This window comes from Nannobrachium achirus (genome assembly GCF_963921795.1).
Source record: "Nannobrachium achirus genome assembly, chromosome: 19".
Taxonomy (NCBI): Eukaryota; Metazoa; Chordata; class Actinopteri; order Myctophiformes; family Myctophidae; genus Nannobrachium; species Nannobrachium achirus.
This window is the reverse complement of record NC_137826.1, coordinates 29,591,277-29,604,649: the sequence shown is the minus strand read 5'-3', so window position 1 is coordinate 29,604,649 and position 13,373 is coordinate 29,591,277. Positions and strand designations below refer to the sequence as shown.

Genomic DNA, 13,373 nt, shown 5'->3' with positions numbered 1-13,373 from the left:
TGTTAACATGAACAAATGTCTTACTTCTTGGCCAGAGCCTTCATGTCGCAGCACCAGGAGCTGCGGGTCTTGTAGCGTCCTGTAAGCTGGTCAGCGCAGCCTCTCTTGGGCTCAGGCACAAAGACCAGGATCAGCGTCCCAGCTGTGATCCCCAGAAGAGGGGACACCTATGGGAACATCACAGCTGTATGAATGCAATGGAACACACAGACATACTAGTGGTGGGATAGCATGGCCACTGTCTGGCTGTGTGGCTATTGTGTTTGCCAATACGCTTGATGTAATTTACTTTGATTCTGTGTAAACAGTAAGCATGCATGCAGACTCCATTATGGGCATTTGGTCTTTGAGAGCTCAGCTCTTTGTGGAAGTTCTGTGCCAGTGACAGCCCATCTTTGCCCAACTGCTATTATCTCTTTTATCATCTTGTATGGAATTTGCTTCAGTGTGTGCCTGTGCAAGCACACGCCTGTGTGTGTGTGTGTGTGTGTGTGTGTGTGTGTGTGTGTGTGTGTGTGTGTGTGTGTGTGTGTGTGTGTGTGTGTGTGTGTGTGTGTGTGTGTGTGTGTGTGTGTGTGTGTGTGAGAGAGAGAGAGAGAGAGAGAGAGAGAGAGAGAGAGAGAGAGAGAGAGAGAGAGAGAGAGAGAGAGAGAGAGAGAGAGAAAGAGAGAAGGATAGGGACAGCTAGAGAATGGGTAGAGTGCAGTGTGCAGTGTGTGGGAGAGGAATTGCTTGAATAATACACATTGCAAATGAAAGAAAAACCAATTTTGTCTGTCAGATGAAATTCCGCTGAATATATTTTATGTCTTGTAAATGAAATTTTATATTCATAACCAGCAGGCTAATAGACCATGCAGCCTGTGTGTGTGTGTGTGGCTGTGTGTGTGTGTGTGTGTGTGTGTGTGTGTGTGTGTGTGTGTGTGTGTGTGTGTGTGTGTGTGTGTGTGTGTGTGTGTGTGTGTGTGTGTGTGTGTGTGAGAAAAAGGGTGCATGTTTTAGGTTATAGGATGGTGTACTGTATATTATGCTCTCAGGTTCTTTCCAGAGACAGTAGTTATGGCTGGTCTGGCTCATAGCGCGGTCCGCCTAGCTCTTACAGTACATGCCTGCAGGGTGACCATTACACCAACATAGACAATTTGCTTTTGCATATTGTGTCACAAATTTCCCCCTGGCTGTCAAAGATCGTGTGGCACTTAATAGGTCTACTGCTTGGTGCATCTAAATCACAAGTATATCTAGTGCGGAGGTATGGAACATATAGAGCTCCTCTCACCGAGAAGGACAATACATGTTCTGTAATGAGTTATTCCACAGGCTCTACTTTCCACTTGCAAATTCTTTCATTTCATTATATTATTGCATTATTTATATAAGTATGTGATATATTTTTTTTAACCCAGGACTTCCCCAACACCCCCTTCCCCCCCATTAGATTTCCCTACAGGCTGATTAGAACATTCTCCAACGCTTCATTTTTACACATTCCCCCTGTTCTACCTTGCCCTCCACATTTCCTCTGAAGAAAGGAAGGTAGCCAGAACACATCTGGGCAAAAACAAACGGAAAATGCTGCAAGTGTTTTTTCCTGAAAGCCGGATATTGCCGCTAAAGAAAGTCTCTTTCATGTGTTCACGTTTCTCCCACTGCGCAGCACACCGGTGATTAATTGGCCCTCATGCACGGGGGGATTGTTTTATTGGAATGTCATTGTGGCCGCCGTGGAACAGACCGCCCGACTCTTTGTTTTTTCTGATACGCTCCACCAAAACACAGAGAAATGGACTTCCTGTTTCCTCAAGCCGAACGAATGTGCTGTCATGTCCAGGAATCTCTCTGACCGCAGTGTTCTGAGAGGATGTTTAATATCCTCCTTTAATTTTCACTCAGTCCATAATTTGTTTTCAGTAGCCAGGAGGGCCTACAGTCAGTGGGTCTTAGGCCACCCAATCCATTAATCCTGACTTATACTTCTTCGTACGACGGTGTCAAGTACTGTAAATGGCAGATCTCCAAGCTCACACTGTGTTGCGGTGTGACACCTTGTGAGCATGTAGATCTGCTATTGTCGACCCTCTACTTATACTGTAGCTATAGGCTTCTTTTTTTGGTGCAGTACTAGATTATAATTGGTGGTCGCGATAAAAGAAAGTCATGACAACAGTGATTAATGTATCTAATTTTACAACGTGTGTGCTGTTGATGGAGCATACTACTGTAAGTGTGCCACGGCCAGAAGCAGTCCACTCAGGAAATTCTACTTCGTTAAAAAGCCCATTACGATGGAGGATCTTGGCTATTTTCTATGGATTCATTACCCCAGAGACTTAAAATGAGCCGTTGATTAAAAGGGATCCGGGTATTTCCAGTGCTCTTCAAGCTGCATTTTGAGCCAATATATGCTAACAAGTGTCTCTTTGTGCCCGGCCAAATGTATACCCCACCCCCCAATCCTCTGCCAGTTTGCAAAGAGACCTTAAAGGCGCTATAGGAAGGTTGAGGAAGCACTGAATTCTTCTTCTTTCAATAAGACTGACATCGATCCTGTTGCTTCAGGGCACAGAACCTCCAAATGAAAGGTTTAATGAAAGATTAATGTGTTTTCAGCCTCGCTGTTTTACCAAATTCCTTTCTGCATGATACTGTATGTACTGTACACATGTGGGTGTATTCTCATAGTGAACCATGTGAGTGATGATGGCGATGTTCTTACCCTGAGAGCCCAATGCCAGTCCCCTGCTGCTTCCTTGGCGCTGGATCCCAGTATATAACCCAGCCCACTGGAGGTGCACGGATACAGACACACACAAAAAGAAGCACGTTAATGGAAGATGCATTGCACAACCAACATCTTCTCCATTTAATTTGTTTGGTTTTTATTTGATCCTCTTTTAGCCCCACTGGACTACTCTTTATTCCACTTAAACCCTGCATACTTATGCTGCCTTGCTTCCATTTTAGTATCTGCACTAGAAAAACATCACCAAGTGAAGAGACCTCTCATCTGGAACCAGTTGAGCGTGTGCGTGTACGTGTGCGTGTGCATTTGTGTGCGTGTGTGTAATCTATTGATCAGTTCTACTTGGATGGCGGTGCGGCTTTGAAGTTTGCAGGTATGTTGTCTTGGAAGGCAGGTAGAATATTCCACATTCTCATTTCTAATTCCTTCTGCCTTCTCAAGCCAGTCCCCAGAGTACACCCGTAGAAGATGGTTTTAGACCAAGGTTTCTATTCAGTCTGTACACCGAATAGACCAAGAGACCAATACAGGGTTTTGATGATTAAATTAAAGAATGTACTACGTGACTATGGGTTTAGCCTAAAATGTACAAGTCATATTAAGAAGAAACAGCCAAAGTAACATCATACCGTATGTAAATTACAAAGAGAATTTAGATGTTTAAATGTTAGATATTTAGAGGAACTTAGACATCTGTATCTAGTGATAAGTAAAATGATGGATACAGTCTGAAAACTGATTGCTGATCCAAAATTGAATATGTTTGTTTGTAGCAAAGGTCAAATACTGTATATCTTTGTTTAACAAATCTGATAGCACTTTTTAAACAGCAAATTGATCGTTATCTTGTTCAAGAAATACAATGAGTTTACGCACACTCGCACAGCATATTCATACCCTCCCATTACCATTTGTCGTGAGCAAATCCCGGTTTCCCCAACATTCTTGGGCTTGTTTCTATGCACGTCGTACAGTGCCCATGGCCAGGAGTTGCTATTAACCATTTGAATAGTAGGTTGAAGCAATAGATGGGGTCAAGAGCAACCGCCAAGATGACTTAACAATAGGTTCTTATCAGCATAGGTTTCTTAAAGGCTGTGACCCGTTTAACTGGTTCAAGGCACACAGATATAGATAGTCACACATACTGTACATACATGGAACAGGGAAACGGCCTAATGTGTGGTGCTTACATGTAGCTGATTAGTGCTCCAAAAATAAACAGTACAGTATAACGGACTCACACAGCGTATGATTTCCAGTGAATGACTAAGTAACAGCTAATCTTATCTGAGTCTACCCAGAGACTGTTCGGAAAGTTCAGCAATCAACAATAAAACTTGAGAAATAGGGTCACTTCAACCAAACGGGGGACACACGCTGACAGCACCCACATGGGCCAAGTTTACAGATTAGAGAGCAGGGGAATCCATTTCCTGTGAACCCAGGCTCATTCTTGAGGTCATTTCCTGGAAACGGTCATAACAACCTCGGTAAAGACAAACAAGCAGAGTACATAGGATGTCTGACTGCACTTTACTGAGGCCCCCTCTTCTTTCACCTCCTATTGTCTTGGTTGCTGGGCAGTTTACTGTGACCCAACATTCTTACCTGATCGTTCCACATTCCACAGAAGAATGCATTTTTTCAAAAAAAGATGTAACATGATTTTACCATTTATGAATACAACAATTATTCTAGTCTTATATAAAAAAAAATACTGAACCAATTGAGGGCAGCATTAAAATTCATGGTTCAACCTAACATAGTTCATCGTACTAAAGTGCAAGTTGTGAATGCATGCAATACCGCTGCAATACTGTTGTACCCATTGTTACCCGTTGTATCCGTCTGTCTGACTATGTCCCTTTTATGCCCATACTGTATGTGGAGATCTCTGTATCTGTCTGTCCATCAGTATACACCCATATATGGTTCAGGACAAACAGATCTCCATACTGTATGCCTATTATATGGGCATATCATTCGCTGGGCACTGCACTCCCTTGGGTCCTCTACGATGTGCATGCAGAGTTTGAAGTCGATCGGTTCTTGAGAAACATGTACTATAGACGCGCAGAGTGCAGACAAATACATACAAGTTTTCGCACATGTATGGTATAGTAGGATGATGTTATTTTACTCACTTTTTGGTATTTACGCAATAAATATTATTCAAGTTATGACCATAAGACCGCAATGTTAACAGGATCACTGCGTATTGAATCTTGAACCTTGAGTCGTGATATGTATTTTATCGCTAGATTCTTGCCAATATCCCACCCTAATATACATACCTAATGTCTACATGATTTTCACTATATGTTTTACATACATAATGTAATTCATCAGTACTCTATTTTACCGTGTAGAAGTTGAACTGAACTGACATAATTGCATGATAAATAATTTATAGTGGATGTTGGTGGTGTCCTGTTGAGATTATAGCAAGCATCCACTTAGACAACTGTCTGTGGGCATGTGATTGTGTATTTATGCTGTACAGGAGTGCAGCTTTGTCACAGCACTGACAGATGCTGTGAATCTTTCAACCGTAAACCTCGAGAGCCTTCTGTGTCACATGCACCAGAGTGTATCTTTTATCACATTGTTTGTTTTCTACCTTGGACCCTTTTCTGACCAAACTGAAAAGGTGGACGATTTGGATCTAGAAAACCTCCTTCTATCTCACATTTCCAAAAAGCCTTCCTTTGAGCTTGAAGTTTATTTTATATTTAATCGTCCAACAAAAACAACATATTTTCAACTGAAAAGTGTTGAAAACATAATATAAATTGAATATAATTCCTGCATTGTTGCTTATAAATACAAATGTAATCACAAACTTGGCAGTAAACCTGATATGAACATTCAGAACATCCGATATTGGGTGAGGTGTGATATAGAGTCTATATCAGACCTCTCCCAATTCAGTTATCCTAAATGCCTCCAAATTCAGCGACTATATCAGACTGAACTTACGATGACGAAGGAATACTCCACTGCCTTTCTCTGTGTCTTTATTGGTAAGAAAGCGACACAGATTGTCAGAGTGATGGTATAGTCCCTTCTGCCACTAGGGGCAATGGCCTTGAGAATTGCTGAAGAACCAGGTTTTTACAGTGAATTATGGTTATTATAGGATTAGACAGCCATGTTCAGAATAGAACAGATAATTTTTTCTTTTTCTCAAATTGTATTCCATGTCACCAAAATGTTTGTGATTGTAATCAACACCATTAATATCACAAATGACTAAACATCCATTTGTAAGGAATTTGGTTGCAGAAAGTTTGGTTGAACAGGATGAAATGATCATCACATCTATCTGGCATTGTCAGTGAGTGTATCTCTTGCTGTTTCCTACTGTCAGAGTGATGTATGAGTGCAAGCTGGTTTTGCCACTCACCTTCCAAGGGGAATGGCCAGGTAGAACACAGAGAGCATCATGGTCCGACTGTTGCTGGTGAACAGGTCGCCTATGATGGTGGGAGAGATGGAAGAGTAGCTGGACTCGCCGATACCCACCAGGCCTCGGGATAGCACAAACAGCCAGTAGTACTGCAGGGAAAGAGGATATAGACATTTATGTTAGAACTCCTTTCTATGGAAAACAGGAGGGTTATAAGAGTCAGTCAGAGCACAACAATGTGAAGTTGTGCCACTGCCTTGCTTTGCTTACTCTATAGCAGATCTACACAGTAAATACATCAACATTGCTATTCCAAACAGGGTTACAAAGCACAAACAAAAGACTTATAGAGGCTTTCAAAACCTAACATAAAAGGTTCCTAACAGTACCAGAATGTATCGTGCTGGTTTAGGAGTGGCATCCTAGCAGGCTCTGGGTGCCATAGCTACGAGAGAATGCTAAGGAACGCTGTCCTATGAAAATTATTATTTCACTGTTACAACGTTGAGAAAAGCAGGGTGTCTTTTTGCATACATTTACCTGTTAAAATACGATTCAGTCTAATATGTTCAATCTCACACACACAGACCATCCCCTTAGGTATACCGGGCAGTGCTACGCCCGTTGAATATACTGTACATATGCTCTTTTGACCATTTACTGTTCATGTTGGTGACTGCTAATTAAGAGGACAGCATGCAAAAAGTGAAGGACAGTAAAACGTAAAGTGAGTGGGCTTAACAAAATACAGCACTGAATGCTGAACGTTGATAAGTCCCATACACAGTTGTCCTCATCTAACCTTAGGTCACAACACCATGTGACACTAACAATAATAAGTGTCCCTGAAACACTGCAGCTTTGGACATAACAGATGTAACCCCTGACTGTCTTTGCACTGGATTCTTCTAGTGGGGGTCAGGCTGCCTCGGTTTTGCAATTCACGACTTTAACTGCTGAAGAGCAGTTTTTTCCCCCTCCCATGTTTCTCTTGGACGTTCCAGTGAATGGTTTCAGAGGGGTTTTACTGCTCCAACAAATGGATGACAATGGAGTTTATATCAGAAACACAACATCTCAGTAAAATATAGGCCATAACCTGTGACTGTGTGAGTTGTTTTATAGCGAGCAGAGACATGAGGACAGACCACTGGCACTCATTCACTCTTTCCTATAAAGCACTAGTTTGGTTGTCTTTGTTGTGTACAGAGAACTGACCAAGCATTCATGTCCTCTGATAACAGAATTTGGCTAAAGGTAACTTAATACCGTATTTTACTACTAGTGTTTTATTTGTGGGTCAGGTGACAAATGTTGTCCTAATACGAGATGCTAAGAATAGGGTTAGGTTACAACAAAAACAAATCAGAGGAAATTCAGATTTTCTTCTGTACAGTAAATCGAGTCAATATTCCACAATTTGTGCCACAAATGCTATTATACTGTATTAACCCCTTATGAAAGCTGCCATTTTGTATCCAATCATCTTTTTTTTTTTTTTAAGATATGTTTTCCGACTTTTATGCCTTTATTGATAGATCAGTAGACTGACAGGGGAATGGGGAGAGGCGCGCAGTGACATGCAGCAAAGGTAGTCGGGATCGGCACAAGAACCAGCGACACACTGAGAGGCTACAAATTGTGGTCCTGTTCAGGTAGTAGTAGAAAATTAGCAAATGGTATAAACTGTACAGTACAATGCAATGCAGTGTTAATTTATCCATTTGTAACTTGTGTACAATGTTCCAAAAACACCTATGGGTCTGTGTGGTTATTTGTATACTCTCAGAGTTAAATTAACACTGACAATTCGACACTATGACACGCACGCACGCACGCACGCACGCACGCACGCACGCACGCACGCACGCACGCACGCACGCACACACACACACACACACACACACACACACACACACACACACACACACACACACACTCACACACACACACACACAAACCCCACCCCTGATGTGACTCTGGGGAGAATAACTCCTGACACTGCCTGTGGTGTGGTGGTAGTCGCCCATGCTGGGGTTTTCAATGATATGTGTTTACAGCTGTCCTAAACTGTTGTTTTCTCCAGCCACTGGTTTCAGATTATATCTGCTACTGTCTGTTTATGATTGACAACTGTGATTGTAGCTTTGTGTTTGTCTGTTGCCTATGGCCAGTCTATTTTCTGCTCTCGATGGCCCATCGTTTGGCGGGATCTTGATGCTGTTATTCTGTGTGGTCACCAGTGGTGTAAACTAACATTTACTTTTACTGTACTTAAGTACCGTTTTGAGGTATTTGTACTTTACTTGAGTATTTCCTATTTCCAATACTTTCACTTCTACTCCACTGCATCTCAGAGTCGGAACCAAATATTTTATTCCACTACAGTTATTTGAAAACTTTAGTTACTAGTTACTTTGCAGATATAAATGATAATATTAAAAAATACACATTAACCACTTATCCCTATTTTATACTATTAGGCTATTTGAAAATAGCCAATCTACAAGCTCACAACGAGCTTGTAGGTCTGCTATTTTCAAACATTTTGTACTTTTACTTTTGGTACTTTAAGTACATTTGGATGCCAACACTTTCGTACTTTTACCCAAGTACATTTTGAATTCCGGACTTTTACTTGCAACAGAGTATTTCTATATTTCAATATTGATAGTTTTACTAAAGTATTAAATGTGAGTACTTTTTCCGCCACTGGTGGCCACCAGACCATGGACTCCCCTGGGTTGGGATGGGCCAGCAGCACAGACAACAACACCATGAAATATAGCTGCACTGAAGCCAGGGAATGGACATAAAAAGAACTTGGCACTTTAGAAATGGGAAAGGAGGTCTCAGTAAATCAAAAAGCTCAACAACAGACACAACCAACATTTCACATATGGATTGTTTTAAGGAGTGAAGAAGTTACGTGGAAGTGTCCCAAAATTGAAATCTATGGTGAATAGACGAAAGGACCAATGAAGTTAAGAAACGACACATGGTATAAAATGGAGACATCCAAAGCCAAAAAAATGAGTTCCAGCAATCTCCATCTTAATCCAATAAAGACACCCCTTGACTCCAAGGAAAGCTCAGAAGTTCAAAAGTTGGATTTGTTACCAGAGATATGATGATTAAAGGTTAACAGATGTCCTGAATCCATGGCATGGTTTCACTAAAGTGTGGCGCTAGAGCAGGGGTCAGCAACCCGTGGCTCTAGAGCCGCATGCGGCTCTTTAGTGCCACCCTAGTGGCTCCCTGGAGCTTTCTCAAAAATTTATGAAAATGAAAAAAGATGGGGGGAATTTTTTTTTTGTTTTAACGATTTTTTTATCGTCACTGTCGGGCAGAAACCTTGTTATCTCCAAGTTTCAAATTTGTATGTTTTTTTTTCGCAAAGTAAAGCCCTGCTTCATCATACAAGACTGACGCACAAAAGTAGTGAAAACAGCAGATCTACAAGCACACAACGCCTCGCACCGCGAGGCGTTGTGTGCTTGTAGATCGGCTGTTTTCACTAGTTTAGTTCATTTTTTAAATGATAAATACAAAACAAAGTTTTGGACATACAAGGTTTCCACCCGACAACGACAATATATAAGGCTTTTATATTTTTTTGCGGCTCCAGACAGACTTGCTTTGTTTTTTTTTGGTCCAATATGGCTCTTTCAACATTTTGGGTTGCCGACCCCTGCGCTAGAGCAAAGGTTACTGTGAGTGGGCTTGAATTTAACCACTTAAAACCTTTATATTAAGTTGCCCAGGTTCCCACAGGGATCTGTACTGGGCCCCCAAACTTTTCCCCACTACACCAAATCAATTTTCTGAAAATAGCTGATCTACAAGATCACAGCTTGTAGATCTGCTATTTTGCTGAATGTTGGCCTCTAATGACAAGCCCACAATAAGGAAGCTATCGTTCAAGTGGTTAAAAACAATCAATAATAATGTCAATCGTCATTATCAATATAAAGGACATATTATTTAAATAAATTCTATATTCAAATTGGCTAATGGCAGGCAGGGCGGGTGGTCTAGAGCCACGTCACTCTGACTCTAACCATAAACAAACCCATATAGGCCTATAGGTAGGACCATGGCCATGTCACTATGGCTCATAACCATAATCAAACCCAATACGGCTATGCCCATATAAAGGTATATACTGTATGGAGATACGGTTACCCAGAGCCACAGATACGACCGCTATTCCCATATATGGTCATTTGCATACATGGGGACCGACTTCAAACTCGCCTCGTGCCTGGTGCCAAATAGATTGGATATGCAGCTGACCAGAATCGCCAATATGACCGATATTTCCATATATAGGCATATAGATATCCAGTTGTCCAGAACTTTCAATTCAACCGATATGCCCATATATGTGTGTGCATGCCAATATATGGGCATATAGTGACGACAGGGGATCTCCATATATGGGCATAAAAGGGACAACATCTGACAGATACAGAGATCTCCATATATGGGCATAAAAGGGACACAGAGTCACAAACAGGTACAGTACAACAGGTACTCTGACAACCCCCTGACACTATGACTCAGACATATCGGTCGGCTCGGTGGTGCGACATAGGTGTGAGGGCCGAACCTAGGATTTAAACTAGGCAAAACTATATCCTACACTGTGCAGGCAAGTAGCAGCATTAGTTCATATTTATGAGGGGAAACTGAATAAAATGAGTCCCCATTCCACTGGGATTAAAGTATAAATAAAGACGAAGTTGTGACAAAAATCAGCAAGCATATGTGCATATTTTCAAAGAAGCATAATGCGCTGCACACCAAGACATTTTTCTTTTTGGTTCTCAGTTAGGGATAGTTAAGGAAATTCACAGTAGACTCCCACTGGTCACTGAGTGTTAGATAAAGAGGAAATGACCAGCCTATTCTCAGATTATCTTGAAGTGGCCTGTTTATGAGCAACACTGTAATTGGATAATCGGGGAATACAAGTAAAACAGCTATAATTTGACTTCAACATAACACACTGGCCCAAACAGTGTTCTGTTATGTAAGACGTAAATAACAATTTGACTGCAAGCCATCTTTAATGCCCCCGAGTGATACACGATGATACGCTTCAGCTGTAAGTGGTTATGAATTTTTCATTGGACATCTTATGGTAATTGCGCTGTCGAGCTGTTGCGTAAGAGAAATCCACTGTCGTCTCGCTAGATTGACAGATTTCTAGAGATGGACTCAAGATGAAGGCTCCCCATGGGTGGGTGCTGAAGCTGCCTCCTCATGACCCCCATCAACCTTGGCCTATGTGTCATGCGGCAGAGGGAGACAGCGGGGCGTCTGTAGCCTGGCCCTTTCCTGTCAACGTAACTAGGACGGCAGAAGCAATCTGAATGTTTCCCCCTCAGGCAAAAGGCAGCCCATCTTGCCTCCTAGTGGAGATTTCCACAGGGGATTTAGTCAACGCATGTCCTTCTGGGGCCACCGGTCTGCATCTGTGAACTGTCAGTCTCTATCCTACTGTGGGGAACAAGCTTAGTTGCATGTGGAGATGAAACACTGCGGCCATGTATACTGGATTGGCTTGGCTTTCACTGTCATATACTGTACATTCCTCTGACAACAAATTGACCGTAAGCTGGTCCATTTTATTATATTATGACTTCTACTCTCTGAATGGAAGAACAGGCTCACACGCACACGCACAGGCACACACACACACACACACGAACGCACGCACGCACGCACGCGCGCGCACACACACACACACACACACACACACACACACACACACACACACACACACACACACACACACACACACACACACACACATACTCATGTTTAAAGCCTGTTAAAGTGATGGTAACTCTCTGCGGGATTCACCACCCCCAATAAGAATAATACTGCTTTTCAGTGCCTATGACACCACCCACCGCACACATGGGCTTTTAGAGATATCAAATCCATAGCGGCTTGTCAAAGAGCAGAAGCCTTGTTATAATGTATTCTGATTCATTGTAATTGAGACAGCTAAGGAATGTGCCTTCATTAGCTGATTGGAAGACAGCCAGGCAGAGAGAGAAAGACAGTGACATGAAGAGCCTCCACAAAATGGGCGTCTCACACCTTATAACGTGTCATTTCGATGGCATTAATGTCAAGCGTTGGTCACAGGGTTCCCAAACACAGGGTTGGGAATTTGTTTTGTAAATATATACATTTTTGAAAATGATTTCAGATTATTTCAGGAAAAAGAAATACAATACAAAACTTGTTGTGTTGTAGATGGGCTATTTTCACAATTTTTGGAATAGCCATTAGGGCTTAAAATAACCTTAAATGGTTAATTTATTTGAGTTTTTGAATGGGTCCTGGGGAGACCAAGGAGACACCAAATGTATCTTCTGGGTCTTGAGCTGAAAGTTTTGGGAACCCCTGTATTACAGTAGGACAGAGGTCTTCAACAGGGGGTCCGGGACCCATAGGGGTCCTCAGAGTTACTACAGGGGGTCCTCCAAATCTTTGAGTGATAACAACTTTTTTTCTCCTTTTTTTATATTAACCACTTGAACCCTATGTCCATATTCTGAGAAAAATAGGAGATCTACAAGCTCACAACGCCTCGTGCTGCGAGGCGTTGTGAGCTTGTACATCGTCTATTTTCGGCAAAGAGTTTTGTTGTAAAGGGGAAAAAGAGCAGACTAAGTACAGAGCAAAAGGTCAAGTTTATTAGATAATGACGGCTCAAGTGGTTAAATATCTGAAAACACAAATTTACATGAATCCAAAATACACTGATGATTGTGCTGTCAAACGATTAAATTATTATCTATGATAAGGTTGTGGGGGTCCCTGCTTCATCTCTCTCTCTCAACTAAGGGGTCCTTGGCCTGAAAAGGTTGAAGACCCCTGCAGTAGGACATGCTCCTCTGAGAGGAGATGAGGCCATACCTCTTTACTGATGAAGGAGCTGGACAGGGTGATGATGGACCAGAAGAAGATGCCACAGCTCAGGATGACCTTCCTGTTGAAGCGGTCTCCCAGGTAACCAAAGATGGGAGCTGCCACCATGAAGCTGCATATGAACACTGTGGAAGACAAAAGCAAAAGGACAAAGCATATAAATGACAGGTGGCTTAACCTTGTGGTCATTCTTCTTCTTATTGTTGTTGTTATTGCTTATTATCGTCATTAATAAGTGGATAAATGGTCTGCACTTCTATGGTACCT

General features: G+C 41.9%; 1 protein-coding gene across 1 annotated transcript in view; it reads right to left on the bottom strand.

Annotated features, from left to right (window-relative positions):
* The window catches only part of spns2 (SPNS lysolipid transporter 2, sphingosine-1-phosphate), a 74,432-nt gene that overhangs the window by 19,111 nt on the left and 41,948 nt on the right, over positions 1-13,373 (bottom strand). The window contains exons 3-6 of the mRNA XM_080748584.1: positions 13,095-13,231; positions 6,153-6,304; positions 2,717-2,783; positions 25-167 (exon numbers count right to left, since the gene is read on the bottom strand). Of these exons, the coding sequence (XP_080604710.1) occupies positions 25-167; positions 2,717-2,783; positions 6,153-6,304; positions 13,095-13,231 (499 nt within the window). The remainder of the gene's footprint in view (positions 1-24; positions 168-2,716; positions 2,784-6,152; positions 6,305-13,094; positions 13,232-13,373) is intronic.